At 50.3% G+C, this 23893-nt stretch overlaps 1 protein-coding gene across 1 annotated transcript in view; it reads left to right on the top strand.

Annotated features, from left to right (window-relative positions):
- gnai2b (guanine nucleotide binding protein (G protein), alpha inhibiting activity polypeptide 2b) overlaps positions 1-23893 on the top strand; it is a 59527-nt gene that overhangs the window by 27879 nt on the left and 7755 nt on the right. Inside the window, exons 2-3 of the mRNA XM_084463219.1 lie at positions 17467-17509; positions 18751-18892. Of these exons, the coding sequence (XP_084319345.1) occupies positions 17467-17509; positions 18751-18892 (185 nt within the window). The remainder of the gene's footprint in view (positions 1-17466; positions 17510-18750; positions 18893-23893) is intronic.

Here is a 23893-nt window from a genome sequence, read left to right as displayed (position 1 = left end):
TCCTCGTGACGTTGTGCTTACACCTACTGTAGTCTTGGCTGTGATGAGGTTGCTGTGAATGCATAGAGATATTGCTTCTGCAGAATGGAAAGAAGAAAGTTTTCTGCCGCACATTTTTACTGAAGTACAGTGATGCTTCTGTTTACTGCTCTATATATAGAGCCCCATCCATCAACATGAGAGCCTGTTTGTGTCTCTGCTGGGAGGTTGAGGTCCATTAGAACGGGGTAACATTGAAGGAGAGAATGAGTTGCAGTGACACAGCACTCTCCATTTTGATAAGTGAGCATGGATTCAAGACCGAGATTGTGTTGGGCTTTGCATGAAATATCCACCACAAAATGAGTATATTTCAATATATTTAAAGTATATGAGCTCTGAAACGCTGAAACTCTTATCCACGCCTTTATCACCTCTCGACTGGACTACTGCAACGTTCTGTACAGTACAGGGTTAGGGTTAGGGTACAGTACAGGGTTAGGGTACAGTACAGGGTTAGGGTACAGTACAGGGTTAGGGTTAGGGTTAGGGTACAGTGTCCCTGCCAAATACGCGCAGAACTCCACTGCTAGGATTCTCTCCCGCACATAGACTAGACTTTGGAAGCAGGGGTGTGCAGGGGTGCGTAGGGGTGTACAGGGGTGCGTAGGGGTGCGTAGGGGTGCGTAGGGGTGTGCAGGGGTGCGTAGGGGTGTGCAGGGGTGCGTAGGGGTGTACAGGGGTGCGTAGGGGTGCGCAGGGGTGCGTAGGGGTGTGCAGGGGTGCGTAGGGGTGTACAGGGGTGCGTAGGGGTGCGTAGGGGTGCGTAGGGGTGTGCAGGGGTGCGCAGGGGTGCGTAGGGGTGCATAGGGGTGCGAAGGGGTGCGAAGGGGTGCGTAGGGGTGTGCAGGGGTGCGCAGGGGTGTGAAGGGGTGCGTAAGGGTGCGTAGGGGTGTGCAGGGGTGTGCAGGGGTGCGTAGGGGTGTGCAGGGGTGCGTAGGGGTGCGTAGGGGTGCGCAGGGGTGCGTATGGGTGTGCAGGGGTGCGTAGGGGTGCGCAGGGGTGTGCAGGGGTGCGAAGGGGTGCGTAGGGGTGCGTAGGGGTGTGCAGGGGTGCGTAGGGGTGCGTAGGGGTGCGTATGGGTGTGCAGGGGTGCGTAGGGGTGCGTAGGGGTGTGCAGGGGTGCGAAGGGGTGCGTAGGGGTGCGTAGGGGTGTGCAGGGGTGTGCAGGGGTGCGTAGGGGTGCGTAGGGGTGTGCAGGGGTGTGCAGGGGTGTACAGGGGTGCATAGGGGTGTACAGGGGTGCGTAGGGGTGTACAGGGGTGCGTAGGGGTGCGCAGGGGTGCGCAGGGGTGCGTAGGGGTGCGTATGGGTGTGCAGGGGTGCGTAGGGGTGCGTATGGGTGTGCAGGGGTGCGTAGGGGTGCGTAGGGGTGCGTAGGGGTGTGCAGGGGTGTGCAGGGGTGCGTAAGCGTGTGCAGGGGTGCGTAGGGGTGCGTAGGGGTGTGCAGGGGTGTGCAGGGGTGTACAGGGGTGCGTAGGCGTGTGCAGGGGTGCGTAGGGGTGTGCAGGGGTGCGTAGGGGTGTACAGGGGTGCGTAGGGGTGCGTAGGGGTGTGCAGGGGTGTGCAGGGGTGCGTAGGGGTTTGCAGGGGTGCGTAGGGGTGCGCAGGGGTGTGTAGGGGTGTGCAGGGGTGTGTAGGGGTGTGCAGGGGTGCGTAGGGGTGTGCAGGGGTGTGTAGGGGTGTGCAGGGGTGCGTAGGGGTGTGCAGGGGTGCGTAGGGGTGCGTAGGGGTGTGCAGGGGTGCGTAGGGGTGTGCAGGGGTGTGCAGGGGTGCGTAGGGGTGTGCAGGGGTGTGCAGGGGTGCGTAGGGGTGCGCAGGGGTGCGTAGGGGTGCGCAGGGGTGCGTAGGGGTGCGAAGGGGTGCGTAGGGGTGTGCAGGGGTGCGTAGGGGTGTGCAGGGGTGCGTAGGGGTGTGCAGGGGTGTGTAGGGGTGCGCAGGGGTGCGTAGGGGTGCGCAGGGGTGCGTAGGGGTGTGCAGGGGTGCGTAGGGGTGCGCAGGGGTGCGTAGGGGTGCGTAGGGGTGTGCAGGGGTGTGCAGGGGTGCGTAGGGGTGTGCAGGGGTGTGCAGGGGTGCGCAGGGGTGCGTAGGGGTGTGCAGGGGTGTGCAGGGGTGCGTAGGGGTGTGCAGGGGTGTGCAGGGGTGCGTAGGGGTGTGCAGGGGTGTGCAGGGGTGCGTAGGGGTGTGCAGGGGTGTGCAGGGGTGCGTAGGGGTGTGCAGGGGTGCGTAGGGGTGTGCAGGGGTGTGCAGGGGTGCGTAGGGGTGTGCAGGGGTGCGTAGGGGTGTGCAGGGGTGTGCAGGGGTGCGTAGGGGTGTGCAGGGGTGCGTAGGGGTGCGTAGGGGTGCGCAGGGGTGTGCAGGGGTGCGTAGGGGTGTGCAGGGGTGTGCAGGGGTGCGTAGGGGTGTGCAGGGGTGTGCAGGGGTGCGTAGGGGTGTGCAGGGGTGCGTAGGGGTGTGCAGGGGTGTGCAGGGGTGCGTAGGGGTGTGCAGGGGTGTGCAGGGGTGCGTAGGGGTGTGCAGGGGTGTGCAGGGGTGCGTAGGGGTGTGCAGGGGTGTGCAGGGGTGCGTAGGGGTGCGTAGGGGTGTGCAGGGGTGCGTAGGGGTGTGCAGGGGTGTGCAGGGGTGCGTAGGGGTGTGCAGGGGTGCGTAGGGGTGTGCAGGGGTGCGTAGGGGTGTGCAGGGGTGTGCAGGGGTGCGTAGGGGTGTGCAGGGGTGTGCAGGGGTGCGTAGGGGTGCGTAGGGGTGCGTAGGGGTGCGCAGGGGTGCGAAGGGGTGCGTAGGGGTGCGTAGGGGTGCGCAGGGGTGTGCAGGGGTGCGTAGGGGTGCGCAGGGGTGCGTAGGGGTGCGTAGGGGTGTGCAGGTGTGTGTAGGGGTGTGCAGGGGTGTGCAGGGGTTCGCAGGGGTTTGCAGGGGTTCGCAGGGGTTTGCAGGGGTGCGAGGTAATAATAATCTAATATTATAACCTCTGCCCCAGCAAAAGTGCAGGGCAAAAGGTAATTCTGTAGTTATTATTTATTATTATTATTATTATTATTATCATTATTATTATTATTATTGGTATTATTATTATTATTATGATTATTATTATTATTAAAGATACATGAGATATCTCGGCACTTTGGCAGCCCCTCTGCTCGTGATAAAATCAGCACTGCGTTTTAAGAACCACACTTCCCACAATCCCCCACTCACTCGCTGTAATGATGAGGAAAAGAATTATAACAAACGCGCGTGGCGCAGACTGGATTGCAAGATTATAGCTACATTCTGGAAGGATGGCTTCAATGCAGGTAAATACCGGTCTTCTTTCTTTTATGTGCATGTAGATTTCTTTTCTCGGGGCGAAATGTTTGTCTTCCTGATATTGTGACACGCAAAACGCGTTACTTCCGTTTCCACAATATTTCCCGCCAGCTTACTAGCCAGTACACTGAAATTCTAAAATAATAAATTCACAGGTTCTCATGCAGTCTCATGTCATGAAGATTTTTGGGGTCTTGCTAAGGTTAATTCATAAACTAATATTGAACTATAAAAAAGTTCTCATTGAGCTTTAAGTTGATATATTTCAGCGACTTTCCTTCCCTGCTCTAATAAAGCCTTCTGACTGACTCACATCAGTGTGAATGTTTGATTCCACTTCGTCCCGCAGGGCGTCACCCCTAAATTAGCCTAACTGGTCTTGTGCACAACTAACAGCACAGCTAACAGCACAACTAACAGCACAACTAACAGCACAACTAACAGCACAACTAACAGCACAGCTAACAGCACAACTAACAGCACAGCTAACAGCACAACTAACAGCACAGCTAACAGCACAACTAACAGCACAACTAACAGCACAGCTAACAGCACAACTAACAGCACAGCTAACAGCACAACTAACAGCACAGCTAACAGCACAACTAACAGCACAACTAACAGCACAACTAACAGCACAGCTAACAGCACAGCTAACAGCACAGCTAACAGCACAACTAACAGCACAGCTAACAGCACAACTAACAGCACAGCTAACAGCACAACTAACAGCACAGCTAACAGCACAGCTAACAGCACAACTAACAGCACAACTAACAGCACAGCTAACAGCACAGCTAACAGCACAGCTAACAGCACAACTAACAGCACAGCTAACAGCACAACTAACAGCACAGCTAACAGCACAACTAACAGCACAGCTAACAGCACAACTAACAGCACAGCTAACAGCACAACTAACAGCACAGCTAACAGCACAACTAACAGCACAGCTAACAGCACCGCCGTCCTCTGTTACTGCTGTGCATTTTAATAATGTAGAGACGTAGAGAAGAGAGAAAGAGGCTTTACTGAGAATGGCACAACATAAAACTCTCTAGATCTCATTACAGATACTATACGACTGGCTCAGTCACTCACTTCACACTGGTGCAGTAGCTTCTCTGATGGGTGCCTCCTGCAGTGAGCCAACAGACCTGTCTGAATATGAATGGTCTGGTAAAGGGGTTTGGATTCACAGACCCCGGGCTGGACCGTCTAGCTGTATATCTGTTTGTCTGTCTCTCTCTCGTTTTTCATCTGAAGGCAGAATTGCTTTGCCTGACGTTCGTAAAGGTCTGGAGAGAACCTCTGGAGTTCATCTCTCATCTGACTCTTTTACATTTTTACATCACATTACAGTCATTTAGCTGACGCTTTTATCCAAAGCGACTTACAATAATTGCATTTAACGTAGGAAAAGCCAATGTACTTCTACTTGCCAGAACTCACAAGCGCATCTCCTTTCTAAAACAAGTGACTAAGAGCATAATCTAGTGCTGAAGGCAAAGTGCAAGAATAGCAATCTTAAATACAATAGGTGCTTAAGAGGGAGGATCGTGCTAGTACTTCTTGGAGAGATGAGTTTTGAGCCTGCGGCGAAAGATGGGCAGCGACTCTGCTGTCCTGACGTCAGTGGGCAGTTCATTCCATTCCACTGCAGGGCCAGGACAGAGAAGAGCCGTGTCGATCGACCGCAGGGGCCTCGGAGTGATGGGGAAACCAGTCGCCCTGAGGTAGCAGAGCATAGCGGTCAGGAATAGGGACTGACCATGGCCTGGAGATAGGAGGGGACTGTTCCTTTCACTGCCCCGTATGCTAGTAGAGTTTTAAACTGGGATGGGAGCCAGTGTAGGGAACAGAGAAAGGAAGTTGTGTGGGACAACTTGGGATGGTTGAACACCAGGCGAGCAGCGGCTTTTTGGAGAAGTTCCAGGGGTTTAATGGCTGAAGCCAGGGCCCCAGCGAGGAGGGAGTTGCAGTAGTCCAGACGGGAGATGACCAGGGCCTGGATGAGCACCTGTGCCGTTTTATCAGTGAGGAAAATGTGAACCCTCCTGATGTTGTAGAGCAGGAATCTGCAAGAGCCTGTGACAGATGTGACATGTGCGGAGAACGACAGTTGTCCGTTCAGGGTCACGCCCAGATTCCTTGCAGTCCAAGTCGGCGTCACCACTGTCTTCAATGGTGACGACCAGGTCCCGGTGCAGGCAGCCCTCAAGGTTGAGCTTGAGGTGGTTTGTCGCCATCCACTCTGAGATGTCAGCCAAGCACCCAGCTATGCATGGCTCCACTTGTGTGTCAGAAGGGGGAAAAGACAGGACCAGCTGGGTGTCATCGGCATGATAGGAGAAGCCATGCGAGCGAATGACAGAGCCCAGAGATGTAGTGGAGAGGGAAAACAGAAGAGGACCCAGGACAGACCCTTGTGGAACCCCCGTAGTCAGACTACGCGGTTCCGACATCGACCCTCTCCATGTCACCTGATAGGAGCGGCCCGTCAGGTATGATGCAAACAGGGAACGTGCAGAACCAGTGACACCTTTCTCCTCGAGGGTGGAGAGGAGGATCTGGTGGTCTTCCTCTCTCAATTCAATTCAATTTAAAGGGCTTCATTGGCATGGGAAACACATTTACATTGCGAAAGCAAAAATCAGGGAAAATGTTGTAAATACAAAATACAAATAAGTGAATAAGAATTACAAATAAGTGAATAAGCAAATCTAACATATACCTGTACAGATGTATTTAAATAGTATCTGTTCTGTGTGTATGTAGTGTGTCGATGCACAGAGATCAGTGTGGTGCAGGTAGTGCAGGGATACACATTGACTGCATTTTCCGATCACAACTGCTCGTAAATCTTGCTGCTGTGTTTGCGCATTGCTGTATATCACCCAGCAGATATTGACTTTTCTCTCTCTCTCTCTCTCACACACACACACACACACACACACACACACACACACACACACCACATACACACATACACACACATACACACACACACACACACATACACACACACACACACACACACACACACATACACACACATACACACACACACACACCACATACACACATACACACACACACACACACAAATAAACCTCCCACCCATATTCCTGTTTTGAGTGCTGTAATTAGAGAAGCACTTGTGTGGTAATTACATTAATTGGTTCATTTAGTGGGGCAGCAGGTGACAGAGGCACTCAGCAAGCTTGTACAGGGTTAGGGTTAGGGTTAGGGTTAACCCTCGCATAGGGAGACCAGAGAGAGGAGGTGGGAGCGATTGAGAGGTGAGAGAGAGAGAGAAGGTGGAGAGAGAGAGGAGGTGGGAGCGATTGAGAGGTGAGAGAGAGAGAGAAGGTGGAGAGAGAGAGGAGGTGGGAGCGATTGAGAGGTGAGAGAGAGAGAGAGGAGGTGGAGAGAGAGAGGAGGTGGGAGCGATTGAGAGGTGAGAGAGAGAGGGAGGTGGGAGTGATTGAGAGGTGAGAGAGAGAGAGGAGGTGGGAGCGATTGAGAGGTGAGAGAGAGAGAGGAGGTGGAGAGAGAGAGGAGGTGGGAGCGATTGAGAGGTGAGAGAGAGAGAGGAGGTGGGAGCGATTGAGAGGTGAGAGAGAGGAGGTGGAGAGAGAGGAGGTGGGAGCGATTGAGAGGTGAGAGAGAGAGAGGAGGTGGAGAGAGAGAGGAGGTGGGAGCGATTGAGAGGTGAGAGAGAGGAGGTGGAGAGAGAGAGGAGGTGGGAGCGATTGAGAGGTGAGAGAGAGAGAGAGGAGGTGGAGAGAGAGAGGAGGTGGGAGCGATTGAGAGGTGAGAGAGAGAGGGAGGTGGGAGTGATTGAGAGGTGAGAGAGAGAGAGGAGGTGGAGAGAGAGGAGGTGGGAGCGATTGAGAGGTGAGAGAGAGAGGGAGGTGGGAGCGATTGAGAGGTGAGAGAGAGAGGAGATGGAGAGAGAGAGGAGGTGGGAGCGATTGAGAGGTGAGAGAGAGAGAGGAGATGGAGAGAGAGAGGAGGTGGGAGCGATTGAGAGGTGAGAGAGAGAGGGAGGTGGGAGCGATTGAGAGGTGAGAGAGAGAGGAGGTGGAGAGAGAGAGGAGGTGGGAGCGATTGAGAGGTGAGAGAGAGAGAGGAGGTGGAGAGAGAGAGGAGGTGGGAGCGATGGAGAGGTGAGAGAGAGAGGGAGGTGGAGAGAGAGAGGAGGTGGGAGCGATTGAGAGGTGAGAGAGAGAGAGGTGGGAGCGATTGAGAGGTGAGAGAGAGAGAGGAGGTGGAGAGAGAGAGGAGGTGGGAGCGATTGAGAGGTGAGAGAGAGAGAGGTGGGAGCGATTGAGAGGTGAGAGTGAGAGAGGAGGTGGAGAGAGAGAGGAGGTGGGAGCGATTGAGACGTGAGAGAGAGAGAGGAGGTGGAGAGAGAGAGGAGGTGGGAGCGATTGAGAGGTGAGAGAGAGAGGAGGTGGAGAGAGAGAGGAGGTGGGAGCGATTGAGAGGTGAGAGAGAGAGAGGAGGTAGAGAGAGAGAAGCCCTCTCTGAGAGGAAGTAGGTAGAGATGTAGTAGACTAAAGAAGTGTTTATCCTCTGACTTAGGAAATGGGTATACTGTACTTTAGCAGAAATGTTACAGTTTTTACATTAGTGGTGTTTAAATCTGTGGGTCTGTACCTCCGTATACTCTCAACTACACCACTGGAAGTAGGTGATCTATGGGGCGTTATCCACAGAAGCTAACGGTGTCCTCACAGCTTCCCTCCCATGGGGGACACCAGAGAGAGAGAGAGAGCAGGGAGAAAGACTACTGGGGGAGAGCAGGGAGAGATCCGAGAGAGACCAGAGTAAGAGACCAGATAGATTGACTAGGGAGAAAGACTAGGGGGGATAGCAAAGGAAGAGACAAGGGAGAGACAGGTAGAAGAGACCAGAGGGAGAGAGACCAGGGGTAGAGTCCAGAGGGAGACCAATGAGACACCAGGAAGGGGATACCAGAAGGGGAGAGACCATTGTGTGAGGTGTGCATGGTGTTTAATAGGACAGGCTGTGTCTTGAGCCACCCAGTGTCAGAGTGTGACCCCTGACCTGCCACACCAGTGCCACACTTCTGTAGTAGACCGGCCGCCATGACACTGCCTCTGAGCGTTCACGCCTTGATGTGTGATCCCCATCCCCCCCCCATCACTCTCTCTCCCCTCCTCATCTTGCAGTCGCTCCAAACCCCAGTCTGTGGTCGCTTCGTCTCCTCTCACCCCCCCCCCCCCCCTCAACTGCCTTTTATTCTTCACACTCTACACACTCCCTCCCATCTCCTAGCCCCCCCCCCCCCCCCCCCCCCGCTGACACATGCACCACCCTCTCACTGGCATCTTCCTCATCCATCCTCCATCCTAACCCTGTCGTCAGTCTCATCTACCGTTTCTTTCAACCCCTCCTCCCTTCATTTCCTCTCTTTCATTAGTCTTCCTCTCCTTCATCCGCCCCTCTAATATTCATCTCTTGTAGGACTCCTCCCTAAGGCTAATACAAGTGTGTGTGTCTGTGTGTGTGTGTGTGTGTGTGTGCGCGCGTGTGTGCGTGTGTGTGTGCGTGCGATACGTAGAGTCCATTCTCATCTCTACCACAGAGGATAGTTCTCTCTCTGTTCTGTCTCCGTCTAGCCTCTGGGGTTGACATGGAGTTGACCAGGTTTTTACATCAAAGCGAATCCATATCCCAGGAATTAGACTGGTCCAGACCCTGCGGTTGTACTGTGATTAAAGCCCTGGGATCATCTGATACAGTATCTTACAGGGGAGGGATGGAGATGGAAAGCTGCAATCCATCTCCATTACAGGACGCCGTCAAACACAAGATGCATCGCCGCCGTTTCCACGATCGTCTGTCATAAGAGCTGCGCTATAGATTGAAGAAGTCTTTATTTGTCACAAGTAATGCATGTGTACAGTCACAGTGAAATGTTGCTACCAACTCCAAGTTGGCTCTTCCTAAACCTCTCTGTGCTCGCCATGTGAGTGTGGTATCTCTTCCCTGACCTCTCTGTGCTCGCCATGTGAGTGTGGTATCTCTTCCTAAACCTCTCTGTGCTCGCCATGTCAGTGTGGTATCTCTTCCCTGACCTCTCTGTGCTCGCCATGTGAGTGTGGTATCTCACACTCACTCTACGTATCGCACACACAAACACACACGCACACACACATGCGCGCGCACACACACACACACACACACACACACACACAGACACACACACATATGACACACACTCACACACACACACTCACTCACTCACACACAAACACACACACAGGATGTGCACATATGGGTGTTTCCACATCGTTTGTGTCTGGGTGGCTACTTTGGAGATCCTGGCGCCATGCAGGGACACACCCCCGGAGCGGCCCGAAGGCCCTCTGTCATCACCCTCTGTTCACAGAAGAGGATTTTTGTTCGATCTCGTTATCGTTTTAGGGTTAAACTAAATTATATTTGGTATCCTCTTCCGTCGTGGTCAGAATTTGTTTATTTCCCAACAAATGCTAAATGACACCCTGTGAATAAGTGCTCTCCCTTCTCTCTCTCTCTCTTCTCTCCCTCTCTCTTCTCTCCCTCTCTCTCTCTTCTCTCCCTCTCTCTCTTTCTCTCTCTCTCTCTCTCTTCTCTCCCTCTCTCTTCTCTCCCTCTCTCTCTCTCTTCTCTCCCTCTCTCTCTCTTCTCTCCCTCTCTCTCTTCTCTTCCTCTCTCTCTCTTCTCTCCCTCTCTTCACTCTCTCTATCTCTGCTAATTGCCAGAGAGTCACACTGGGTCTGGCTCTGAAACTATATTGTAATGGCCTAAATAACACTGACCAGAACAAGCCTGTCCCCTTGACCAGGCCAGCACACAGAGAAGCCTTTGTGATGCACTTGATCAATCCTTACTGCTGTCATCTATCTATCTATCTATCTATCTATCTATCTATCTATCTATCTATCTATCTATCTATCTATCTATCTATCTATCTATCTATCTATCTATCTATCTATCTATCTATCTATCTATCTATCTATCTATCTATCTATCTATCTATCTATCTATCTATCTATCTATCTATCTATCTATCTATCTATCTATCTATCTATCTATCTATCTATCTATCTATCTATCTATCTATCTATCTATCTATCTATCTATCTATCTATCTATCTATCTGAAAGGACCAAGCTCCATGCAGACACACACGGCACACCATAAACACAACACACACGCACACACACATCATACACACCACATACTAGTACAGATTGTGAATCTTTGACTGTGTGGAGTCTTAGAAGTGTGCAACAGTGTGGGGACTGGAATTAATGCATATTCAAAGTAAACCTGATTCTGTCTGTTCTTATTCCTACAATTCCCTCATGTTCTGGCACTTTTCTGTGAATGAAGATGAGACATTGTCTATGCCTGCCACACCTGTGTTGGTCCTAATGCATCACTGCTATTTTAGTTGAAGCCAACCAATTAGCAGTCTTGGATAGAACAAGGATGTGAGTGTGTGTGTGTGTGTGTGTGTGTGTGTGTGTGTGTGTGTGTGTGTGTGTGTGTGTGTGTGTGTGTTTGTGTGTGTGTGTGTGTGTGTTCTTTGTGAGGTGCTCAGAGCTTTCAGTTTAGTTTTCCTTCCACTTGTGTGAGACAAGGTTAGGGTTAGGGTTATTATTACAAGCTCTGATAATGACCCCACCAGCTGTAATTGATTCATCTCATGTGGTCCCAGACTGACCACCATGACAGAACCAAGCTCCATGGTGATCTGGACACCAAGGTACTTGAAACTCCATTTTCTCTACAGGGGTCCCGTTGATGGTTAAGGGGTCCCGTTGATGGTTAAGGGGGTTGATGGTTAAGGGGTCCCCTGGATGGTTAAGGGGTCCCGTTGATGGTTAAGGGGTCCCCTGGATGGTTAAGGGGTCCCCTGGATGGTTAAGGGGTCCCCTGGATGGTTAAGGGGGTTGATGGTTAAGGGGTCCCCTGGATGGTTAAGGGGTCCCCTGGATGGTTAAGGGGTCCCGTTGATGGTTAAGGGGGTTGATGGTAAAGGGGTCCCCTTGATGGTTCAGGGGTCCCCTTGATGGTTCAGGGGTCCCCTGGATGGTTAAGGGGTCCCGTTGATGGTTCAGGGGTCCCCTGGATGGTTAAGGGGTCCCGTTGATGGTTAAGGGGTCCCGTTGATGGTTAAGGGGGTTGATGGTTCAGGGGTCCCGTTGATGGTTAAGGGGTCCCCTGGATGGTTAAGGGGTCCCGTTGATGGTTAAGGGGTCCCGTTGATGGTTAAGGGGGTTGATGGTTCAGGGGTCCCGTTGATGGTTAAGGGGGTTGATGGTTCAGGGGTCCCGTTGATGGTTAAGGGGTCCCGTTGATGGTTAAGGGGGTTGATGGTTAAGGGGTCCCCTGGATGGTTCAGGGGTCCCCTGGATGGTTAAGGGGGTTGATGGTTAAGGGGTCCCCTGGATGGTTAAGGGGTCCCCTGGATGGTTAAGGGGTCCCGTTGATGGTTCAGGGGTCCCCTGGATGGTTAAGGGGTCCCGTTGATGGTTAAGGGGTCCCCTGGATGGTTAAGGGGTCCCGTTGATGGTTAAGGGGGTTGATGGTTAAGGGGTCCCGTTGATGGTTAAGGGGTCCCGTTGATGGTTAAGGGGTCCCCTGGATGGTTAAGGGGTCCCGTTGATGGTTCAGGGGTCCCCTGGATGGTTAAGGGGTCCCCTGGATGGTTAAGGGGTCCCCTGGATGGTTCAGGGGTCCCCTGGATGGTTAAGGGGGTTGATGGTTAAGGGGTCCCGTTGATGGTTAAGGGGTCCCGTTGATGGTTCAGGGGTCCCGTTGATGGTTAAGGGGTCCCGTTGATGGTTCAGGGGTCCCGTTGATGGTTAAGGGGTCCCGTTGATGGTTCAGGGGTCCCGTTGATGGTTCAGGGGTCCCGTTGATGGTTCAGGGGTCCCGTTGATGGTTAAGGGGTCCCGTTGATGGTTAAGGGGTCCCGTTGATTGCTGATTGGTTATAAGTCTATTCAATTGTGTCAAGAGGCACTTTGGTCTGCGACTGTTGATAATGCCTCTTGGAAAATAAACACAGCAGCTCCCGACCCTTCGCATTTTGCCAATTGGGTGTGGGGAAGCCAGGCTACCAGTGTGCTGGGCAGCACCTTCAATTCTCTAGAGTTTTTGATCATGTGTCAGAGAAATCTGGAGCTGAACCAATCAAATCTGATTTCTATGCAATAAGCACAGCTAATGGAATCGTCTCTGGGTCACAGAGGGGGTTTATACTTGCCCCCCCCCCCCGCTTGCCTCCCCATGCTAGGGAGAGAATGTGTTCCGCTGTTCTGCTCATCCCTTGGGATTTGGTCATATTAATGAATGCATTCTAGTCAGGAAGGTGACCTACGAAAATTGTTTGTTTACAGTTTCCCCATTGAGCCACTGTCTCTGTTTTTCTACCTAGAAAGGATATCCGTGGAGAGGTCACTTTCAGTTGAATGTGTTTTTCATCTTGTCCCCAGTGAAGGCAGCTCTACAGGCCTGGCCTGATGCAGGGTTGCTGACGAGGGACTGTGTTCTGCTCCTGTTGAGGTCGATCAAACAACTGAGGATTTGGATTAATCACTTAAATTGTGTGTGTAGGCCTTTTTAAAATCACTGTCAGTGTAGCTATGCAGTGTTGTGGAAGACGGAATTGCAGAATTACGGAAAAGACTAAGGATAAAGACTAAGGATAAAGACTAAGGGTAAAGACTAAGGGTAAAGACTAAGGGTAAAGACTAAGGGTAAAGACTAAGGGGAAAGACTAAGGATAAAGACTAAGGGTAAAGACTAAGGATAAAGACTAAGGGTAAAGACTAAGGATAAAGACTAAGGGTAAAGACTAAGGGTAAAGACTAAGGGTAAAGACTAAGGATAAAGACTAAGGATAAAGACTAAGGGTAAAGACTAAGGGGAAAGACTAAGGATAAAGACTAAGGGTAAAGACTAAGGGTAAAGACTAAGGGTAAAGACTAAGGGGAAAGACTAAGGGTAAAGACTAAGGATAAAGACTAAGGGTAAAGACTAAGGGTAAAGACTAAGGGTAAAGACTAAGGATAAAGACTAAGGATAAAGACTAAGGATAAAGACTAAGGGTAAAGACTAAGGGTACAGACTAAGGGTAAAGACTAAGGATAAAGACTAAGGATAAAGACTAAGGATAAAGACTAAGGGTAAAGACTAAGGGTAAAGACTAAGGGGAAAGACTAAGGGGAAAGACTAAGGGGAAAGACTAAGGATAAAGACTAAGGGTAAAGACTAAGGGTAAAGACTAAGGGTAAAGACTAATGGTAAAGACTAAGGGTAAAGACTAAGGGTAAAGACTAATGGTAAAGACTAAGGGGAAAGACTAAGGGTAAAGACTAAGGGGAAAGACTAAGGGGAAAGACTAAGGGGAAAGACTAAGGATAAAGACTAAGGATAAAGACTAAGGGTACAGACTAAGGGTACAGACTAAGGATAAAGACTAAGGGTAAAGACTAAGGGTAAAGACTAAGGATAAAGACTAAGGGTAAAGACTAAGGATAAAGACTAAGGGTAAAGACTAAGGGGAAAGACTAAGGGTAAAGACTAAGGGGAAAGACTAAGGGTAAAGACTAAGGGTAAAGACTAAGGGTAAAGAGCAAACGTGTTTGATCCCGTCTGCTGTGTAGGGAAACGGCTACACTGTGATTTTAAAAAGCCCACACACACGAGTTAAGCAGTTAATCCAAATAATATCAACTGAAGCAAGCGTGACTGTGCCCCTTTAACCAGCTAGAACTAGATGCTGCGTTGAAATTAACTCTGTTAGTGCCAGTTAGAAACCAGATACTATAGGAAGAGAGGTCTCTCTCTCTCTCTCTCTCTCTCTCCTCTGAGGGTGAGTGTGATAGTGCAGGTCTGGGCAGAGGGTCCCAGAGGGGCCGCCAGGCTCCTGGTAACGGGGCCATGTCAGAGGGAGGGCCCGAGCAGGGCGGAACAGAGCTGGCACCACAGAAACAAGGGGCTGGGTTAGGGGCTAAGGATCATACCACTGGCCAGGGGGCAGGGGCAGGGGCAGGGGCTAAGGATCATACCACTGGCCAGGGGGCAGGGGCAGGGGCAGGGGCTAAGGATCATACCACTGGCCAGGGGGCAGGGGCAGGGGCAGGGGCTAAGGATCATACCACTGGCCAGGGGGCAGGGGCAGGGGCTAAGGATCATACCACTGGCCAGGGGGCAGGGGCAGGGGCTAAGGATCATACCACTGGCCAGGGGGCAGGGGCTAAGGATCATACCACTGGCCAGGGGGCAGGGGCTAAGGATCATACCACGGGGCAGGGGCAGGGGCTAAGGATCATACCACTGGCCAGGGGGCAGGGGCAGGGGCTAAGGATCATACCACTGGCCAGGGGGCAGGGGCTAAGTATCATACCACTGGCCAGGGGGCAGGGGCTAAGGATCATACCACTGGCCAGGGGGCAGGGGCAGGGGCTAAGGATCATACCACTGGCCAGGGGGCAGGGGCAGGGGCTAAGGATCATACCACTGGCCAGGGGGCAGGGGCAGGGGCTAAGGATCATACCACTGGCCAGGGGGCAGGGGCAGGGGCTAAGGATCACACCACTGACAGTGTTAAGGACTTCAGCTTCAGACACAACAGTATGAGCTGTTTGGGCTTGTATGAACGTAATCAGTTTACAGAAGGGTTAGGGTTAGGTTAGTTTACAGAAGGGTTAGGGTTAGGGTTAGGGTTAGGGTTAGGGTTAGGGTTAGGGTTAGGTTAGTTTACAGAAGGGCTGTGGAAATCAGATTAAATGAGGAAATAGCTGTGGGTAAGAGACCCATGATCTCTCTTAAAGCACATTGGCTCAATTGTCCACGCCAAATGACTTTATGGGTTTTTACTAATAAGTTGATTTATCTACTCCACGCTGGCCGCTCCTGTGCGGACATCTTTGACTGGGACACATGACCCGTCGCGCAGAGACCGAAGGCGCCGCAGAGCTTTGTGTTAACCAGCAGGTCTAGTGGTGCTGAACATCCCTCTAACCCTAACCCTCCCAGGCTGCCCCCCTGCTCTAGTGAAAGAGAGCGCGCCCAGGGGCTGAACGCAGAGCGCTGAGCCCCACACTTCCCATATCTCTGTCCAACATCACCGCATCAGGGGAAACAACAACAAACCTGGCGGCCCCAGGAGGAGGAGGGGATGGAGAGATCAGTCTGTGTCGTGTGAGGTTGTCGTGTGGTCACTCATGTTTTTACAGGATGGCAAGGGGTTTAGCTTTGTTCACAAACACGCACATGCACACACACACATGCATCATGCATACACACGCGCACACACGCACACACACACACACACACCAAGGTTATTATAGTTAGCAAAAACTAACTAAAAAACGAAAACTACAGTAGTTGTGAACATTTTTAGTTAACTGAAATAAAAATAGAAACTAGACTACAAGCAGGGCAGGTCCTGGCTTATGTGCGTGGCTGGCTTGTTTCTGTTCAGGACTGGTAGGACGGAAGCTAATTATGCCACTGAAATAACTGTGAATTGAAATGACATGAAATGATTTCTGATAAATTAAGATAGGTCTTGTCGCCTGGACACATCAGTTCCAATGCTTCCAATACTAATCCTGCACAATAAGAGCGAGACAACAACTAGCAGCAGCTTCCATAACATTAATGGCGGTCATTGGCTAAGGCAACCCTAGTTACACTGATGATTCCTGTAACGTTAGCTATTTTGCTGCAATTGGTTCAACTTCTGTTTCTGGACAAAGGTAAGGGATAAACCCAAATAACACAAGGCTAGCGGACCTACAGCGGATAACTGATGGATGAGTTGGCGGACCTCTGGCGGAATATAACACAAGGCTAGCAGACCTTTCAGCGGGTCCCCGATGGATGCTCCACCACCATTCCACCGGTAGTTAATTGTCTATATCCTAGGCCCATTGGCCGTGGGGTCCGTGGCGTGGTGGCGAGACTCCGCCCCCTTGCGTCAGAGCGGTTTAGGTGTAGTGCAGTTACTTCCGAACAATCTCCCTACACCCACTGGTGAAAACCGTGGGTCTCTAGCCCGCTCAGGGGCTGAGTTGTGGGGTCTGTGGCGTGGACAGTGGTGCGGTGGCAAGACTCCACCCCCTCGTGTCATATTGGGTCAGAGGCTGTGGACCCCTCTCTTGGCTACCCACCTGCCCCCACCAGTGAAGACCCTGTGTCGCTAGCCCACTTAAGGGCTGAGTTGTGGGGTCCGTGGCGTGGACAGTGGCGTGGTGGCAAGACTCTGCCCCCTCGCGTCATATTAGGTCTTTACTATAATAAACTAAATCGCCTAACTTAAATACTCATTGAATTGCTGAAACTGAACAAGGAACCACTGTCTTTCTAAGCCTGTTGCTGCCCTCCTGTGGCTGAAAAGGGTAAATGCTCTTGTAGTAGCAACATAGAACTGGAGGTTCTGGGACCACTGCCTCTTGTGGTAGCAACATAGAACTGCAGGTCAACAACGGGGCAGAGGCAGCTAGGGAGGAAGCCAGGGAGGGACTGCAAATGGATATTTGCTATCCTAGGTGCGCTGTCTTACAGCCACACACAAAAAAACGACAACTAACTAAAACTGTTATGCGTTTACAAAACTAACTAAAATAAACTAAAATTATAAAAAGATGAAAATGTCTTTAGTTTTAGTCTTTTTAATTTTATACATAAGCCTAATATTTTGGGTGGATATGAAATCTATCCTCCATTTTTTTTAGCTGTGCCACTGCGCAGAAGTCACCTGTGCAACAAGGCTGGCACAGAAGAAAAAAAACCTAAAACTAATAAATGAAACAAATAAAAACGAAACTAAACCTGCTTTAAAACTAATTAAAACTAAACTGAAATTGAAAACAAAAACGTTAAAACGATATAAAAATAGAAACTAATGACAAAAACAAAACTATGATAACCTTGACACACACACACACACACACACACACACACACACACACACACACACACAATCAAAATCATGCATACCCACACACACACAGACTCTGAGATGATAGTGGCTTACATTATAGATGTTCCTCTGATTCTTGTCTGTTTCCTGTTTCTGCTCCAGGTGCTGGGGAGTCTGGGAAGAGCACCATTGTGAAGCAGATGAAGTGAGTAAAAACACCTGGATCTCTGCATCCACTCCCCTCCCCACTCCTCTGTAGTTTACAGGACCATGGTGGAGCTGAACTACTAGTATTCAGGCATGCTTGAAATATGGCCACTGCAAACACACCTACTGTCCTTGCTCCTCCTTGGCTTTTGGACATGGTTTTCCCAGATTAGCTGACCTTAGCTACTGAAAATTACCAAAATAATTTTCTCTCACACAATATTACTCTCTCTCCTTCTCTCCTTCTCTCTCACTCACTCACTCACTCACTCACTCACTCACTCACTCACACACACAGTGTGTCTCTGGGCCCTAAATGGCTTACTTATTCACATTCCTTGGGGCTAGTCAGGCGATGAATCTATTTTTCATGAGTTTGGAGCCAACACAGATGGTCGCTCTAAGCCCAGGTTATTACAGTAACACAGGCCTAAAGGGAAGTCGATGCCTGGGACGCAGACACACACCCACACTGTCCAGATAGTAGGATTCAAGACAATAGGGAGCAAACAGTGTCAAACATAATGACCTTTTGATCTGAGTGAATAACTGTTGGCTACTATCCTAAATCCAGTAAAAAAAAAACAGTCCTGCCTGAATCTTTACTGTTCTCTCATCTCATTCTCTCTCCATGCCGCCTACTGCATTCAGATGAAGACACACAGACACACACACACACACACACACACACACAAACTGCACTCTCTTTTGCATGACATTTCAACAATTTATCCTTTGGATCAATAAAGTATCTATCTATCTATCTATAGGACATGCTGTATCTATCTATCTATCTATCTATCTATCTATCTATCTATCTATCTATCTATCTATCTATGTATCCATCTTCCACCTTGACTCTACAGGAGCATGCATAGGGCACGTGTGTGATTTGTTGCATGCTAAGCTGAGCTCATGGATTAATTAACCGCTGATGTGGTTTAGATTGAGCGCAACTTTGACGTGCCATAAGATATAGCTGTGCCGTATGTGCTATTGGCTAGCCAGTAACCAATAGCACACACCCGTACCACATGACCTTCGCCTGTGGTTCCCAATAGAGAACCACGGCTCCCCATAGAGAACCACAGTCCTTTTGAGCCACGTCACACTCAGCCTCTGTTCCCTGCTGTGTGACATGGCTCTAGGGTGTGATGATCCTCATGTGTGGTTTCTGCTCTGTGTTTGTGTGTGTGTGTGTGTGGGGGCGTGTGTGTCTGTGTGTGTGTGTGTGCTCAGGATCATCCACGAGGATGGCTACTCAGAAGACGAGTGTAAGCAGTACAGAGCTGTGGTCTACAGCAACACTATCCAGTCCATCATGGCCATAGTCAAAGCCATGGCCAACCTTAAGATCGAATACAGTGACACAGGCCGTGCGGTAAGATTTGCACACACATACACACATAACACTCTCTCTCTCTCTCACACTCTCTCTCTCTCTCTCAGAAAGAAAGAAAGAAAGAAAGAAAGAAAGAAAGAAAGAAAGAAAGAAAGAGAGAGAGAGAGAGAGATATGTTTCGGGAGACACAGGGTAGGGCTAATGGCGTTTTGGCGCAGTGGTTAAGAGCATCAGACTGGTAACCAAAAGTTTGCTGGTGGTGACTAAACTACCTGGTAACAGAACTACCTCCCCCTAGGGGCTGGGTGACAGAACTACCTCCCCCTAGGGGCTGGGTGACAGAATTACCTCCCCCTAGGGGCTGGATGACAGAACTACCTCCCCCTAGGGGCTGGGTGACAGAACTACCTCCCCCTAGGGGCTGGGTGACAGAACTACCTCCCCCTAGGGGCCGGGTGACAGAACTACCTCCCCCTAGGGGCTGGGTGACAGAACTACCTCCCCCTAGGGGCTGGGTGACAGAACTACCTCCCCCTAGGGGCTGGGTGACAGAACTACCTCCCCCTAGGGGCTGGGTGACAGAATTACCTCCCCCTAGGGGCCGGGTGACAGAACTACCTCCCCCTAGGGGCTGGGTGACAGAACTACCTCCCCCTAGGGGCCGGGTGACAGAACTACCTCCCCCTAGGGGCTGGGTGACAGAACTACCTCCCCCTAGGGGCTGGGTGACAGAACTACCTCCCCCTAGGGGCGCTGGGCATGCTGGCAGACCCTGTGCTTGACTCAACCGATAGTTGAGATAGTGGAGATAGTGGAGATAGTGGAGCAAAAATACAATTACCCTTGGGGATCACTACAAAAAAAACAACACTAATAATAATAATAATAATAATAATAAATAAAATTTGATCAAACCAAAAATCAAACAAACATATACAATCATTATATGAAACATATATGTCAAACATAATTTGCAATGCACTTCCCGTATCAAAATACATATTTTTTACTTGGTTCATACTTAGAATTATTATGACAATTCAAATGCTTATGTTTTTTCTATTTTCATATGGGAAGAGAGAGAGAGAGAGACGGAAAGAGAGCGCGAGAGAGAAGAGAGCGCGAGAGAGAAGAGAGCGCGAGAGAGAGAGGAGGAAGGAGTTGCTGAGTGGCCATGGCTTATTAAGGACAGCCAGCGTGTGTCAGCTGGATGCAGAGAAGCTTGATGGAGAGAGCTTGCTAGCTGGGGGATCTTTATTGGAATGGGGGCTTATTTAAAGCTGCTGGCAGGACACATTTCACAAGCACATTTCCTTTGCTGTTTTCTGCAGCGTAGGCAACACCTCAAATTAATTCACTGTCTCACAGACAGATTCACAGTAGTCTCTCTCCAGACTCAAATATTACATTGAATCACTGCACTCCGCATCCTGTATAATAGGGTCTGGGCCACTTCGCCGCTCAAGATGGTATTCTGAGGGCGTATCGACAGGTCAAAATTGAAAGAGTGACAGGTGGTAGCAGCAAATGAGAGAGCCCAGATTCGATGGGCGGGGTACATCTATGGGTGGGAACGCCTGATTGGTATCGCAGGGATTCCGGCGCTATCGATGAATTGACAGGATTTGAACACTAGATTTTTGCATGAAGTGTCCTAGGCCCATAGAGAGATCTGCAGCATGCAGTAACGTAGTTAGCGTAGCTTATGTAAAGTATCAGCAAAAGATCTCTCTTGGGTCCGGCGTTTAGACTAGATTCACAGAGACACCTGGAATGGCTGCCCAGACAATAAAAACTAGAATTTAGTCATTTGTTGCTGGCCAGCAGCTCTCTCCACCCAAATATAACGTTATGTCATAAAAGTTTATAAAAGTTGGTAAAAGTTGATTGCGCTCTAAAAACATGAAAGAATAAAACAACCAGGCCAGGTCCAGCCTGGCTTATGTGTGTTGGCTGGCTTGTTTCTGTGCGGGACTGGTAGGACGGTAATGTTTGATAAATAAAGATGGGTCTTGTCACCTGGACACATCAGTTCCAATGCTTCCAATGCTAATCCAGCACAATAAGAGCGGGATAGCCAGTTAGCTCATGGGCTCACAACAACTAGCAGCAGCTTCCATAACATTAATGTAGTCAGTGGCTAAAGCAGTTACACTGATGATAACATAAAGTCATCCCCACCAGGAACCCCGGTCTCCTGGGTGGGAGTCCAATGCTCTCACCATTACTCTACTTGTGCAGTGGAGATCGGCGGGTAGGTTTTGGTGTCCTTCTTCCAGTCCCTAGTGTGGGTTGGGGTTAGAATATGGGTTGGGGTTGGGACAGGATCTGATCTATAAGGCAAGGGGTAAAGGTTGGAGTGAAAGGATGAACATGTGGAGGTTTGGGGTATAGTCCCATAAAGTCATCCCCACCGGGTCTTCAACCCCAGTCTCCAGGGTGGGAGTCCAATGCTCTCACCACTACTCTACTTGTGCAGTGTAGATTGGTGGATTGATTTTGGTATCCTTCTTGATTTTGGTGTCCTGGGACTACTGCCTCTTGTGGTGCCAACAGATAAATGCAGGCCAACATTGTCCGCAGTAACGGAGGGGAGGGAGGGAGAGAGTGATGACCGGACGAACGCTATACTAGGTGCGCTGGCACTGTAAGTCACGCACAAAAAAGCATCAATACATTAAGCTCATTTCTCCATCACCACCTAAAGCTGTGCCAGTCAACAGTCAGTCTAATCACTGAAAATAAACCACATAGGCGTAGAGTGACTGGTGCATCACATCCCATACAAAAATTAATTACTATAGGATTTGAAGTGTCCTACTCCTATTGTAATGAGGACTGTCTGTCTATAATGCAGTAGCGTACCGTGGGGTCTTGCACAGGGTCTTCCCCGACATTGTTATTACTCCCAATGCGCCCCCCCCCCCCCCGGCACACCCCGTACACACACGCAGATAGGGAGAGAAACTACGCATGTAGTTGTCAGTGGAGTCTTTTGGTTTAGATGTTCTGGGACTACTGCCTCTTGTGGTAGCAGCAATGGAATTGCAGGTCAACAACACGACGCAAGACAGACGCAAGAAGCACGGACAAAAAGGATTCCCTCTCCTTGGTGTGTCGGCTTACAGCCAACACACAAAAACTGTGTTGGAGCCATCAGTCTCAGAGGTGTGTGTGTGTGTGTGTGTGTGTATGTGTGTGTGTGTGTGTGTGTGTGTGTGTGTGAAGACACTGGTCTTGTCTCTGCTCCTCTCTAGGAAACCTAGCGATGATCATTCCTCTTCTGACGGATGCTGTCAGCTACCTGGCTGCTTCTGACAGTGCCTTTAGTATCTTTAGCATCCCTACATGTTACACAACAGCCCTACATACAAACACACACACACACACACACGCACACACACACGCACACACACACTCACAAACACACACCAGAATGGGCGGAGTGAGTCATCATAAACGCAGCGCCCAGGGAGGATGCAGAGGAGAGGAGAACAGGCTCTGTGTCCTGAGGTGATGCGTGCGTGCGTGGTCGTTTTACTGGATGAGTCACTGATGTGTGCTAAGTCACTGATGTGTGCTAAGTCACTGATGTGTGCTAAGTCACTGATGTGTGCTAAGTCACTGATGTGTGCTAAGTCACTGATGTGTGCTAGGTCACTGATGTGTGCTAGGTCACTGATGTGTGCTAGGTCACTGATGTGTGCTAAGTCACTGATGTGTGCTAAGTCACTGATGTGTGCTAAGTCACTGATGTGTGCTAAGTCACTGATGTGTGCTAAGTCACTGATGTGTGCTAGGTCACTGATGTGTGCTAAGTCACTGATGTGTGCTAAGTCACTGATGTGTGCTAAGTCACTGATGTGTGCTAAGTCACTGATGTGTGCTAAGTCGCTGATGTGTGCTAAGTCACTGATGTGTGCTAAGTCACTGATGTGTGCTAAGTCGCTGATGTGTGCTAAGTCGCTGATGTGTGCTAAGTCACTGATGTGTGCTAAGTCGCCCTCGCTTTGGGTTTTATGCGACGGGTCAGAACTGCTCTGCACTCTGAGTACTGTATGTCAGTGTCACTGGAGAGCATGTGTTTGTGTGTGTGTGTGTGTGTGTGTGTGTGTGTGTGTGTGTGGTCGCGTGCGTGTGTTTGTGTGTCTATGTCATCATTCTACCGTTGGCCTGGGCCAAGAGCAAGACCAGACCGCCACCCTGTCATCCCACTGACACTCCATTCTATTTACAGTACAGGTGACATAGAGAGAGAGAGAGAGAGAGAGAGAGAGGGCAGAGAGAGGGAGAGGCTGAGGAATAGAGAGAGAGAGTAAGAGAGGGGCAGAGAGAGAGGGAGTGAGAGAGAGAGAGTAAGAGAGAGTGAAGGAGAGATAGAGAGAGGAAGAGAGAGAGATCAAGAGAGGTATATACTCCAGGAGCTTGCTCGATCGCCTCGTTGAGAGGGGTCAGGGAAGAATTTTTACAGCTCACTTATCTGGCCCCCGGGTGATTACTGTTTTTTTGCTTCCCTCTGGAATATGTAGGGGTGGGATGTCTGCCCACCTCCCTTGTTCTCTGTAAAGCGCATTGTGTTGCCTCTGGGTATGAAATGCGCTATACAAATAAAGCTTTGATTGATTGATTGATTGATTGAGGTAGAGAGAGAAAGAGAGAGGGAGAGAAAAGGAGAGGCAGGGAGAGATACTGTTGATAGAGGGAGAGGGATGGAGAGATAGAGAGGATGAGAGGGAGAGATAGACAGAGGAAGAGAGAGAAGGAGAGGGAGGGAGAGATACTGTAGAGATAGGAAGAGAGACCCCCGGGGACATCTCTCTGCTGCAACTGCTAGACTTTATTACCAGCTTGCATTATTGATCAGATTTAGCCAAGCAGCGAGACACCTCGTCCACACACTCAGCCATCAATCATCCCATTGGCCCAGCAGAGCTGGTTTAGCCTCCGCTTACAGCGGGTGATAAAACAACAAAATATATGAATACTTAACCGCTGAACGCTTGACCATGGGACACTGTCCAACTGTGATAAATTCCAGCT

The sequence above is a fragment of the Borostomias antarcticus genome (genome assembly GCF_949987555.1).
Source record: "Borostomias antarcticus genome assembly, contig: scaffold_128, whole genome shotgun sequence".
Lineage (NCBI taxonomy): Eukaryota > Metazoa > Chordata > Actinopteri > Stomiiformes > Stomiidae > Borostomias > Borostomias antarcticus.
The sequence above is the reverse complement of the archived record's forward strand: the minus strand, read 5'-3'. Positions and strand labels throughout refer to the sequence as shown.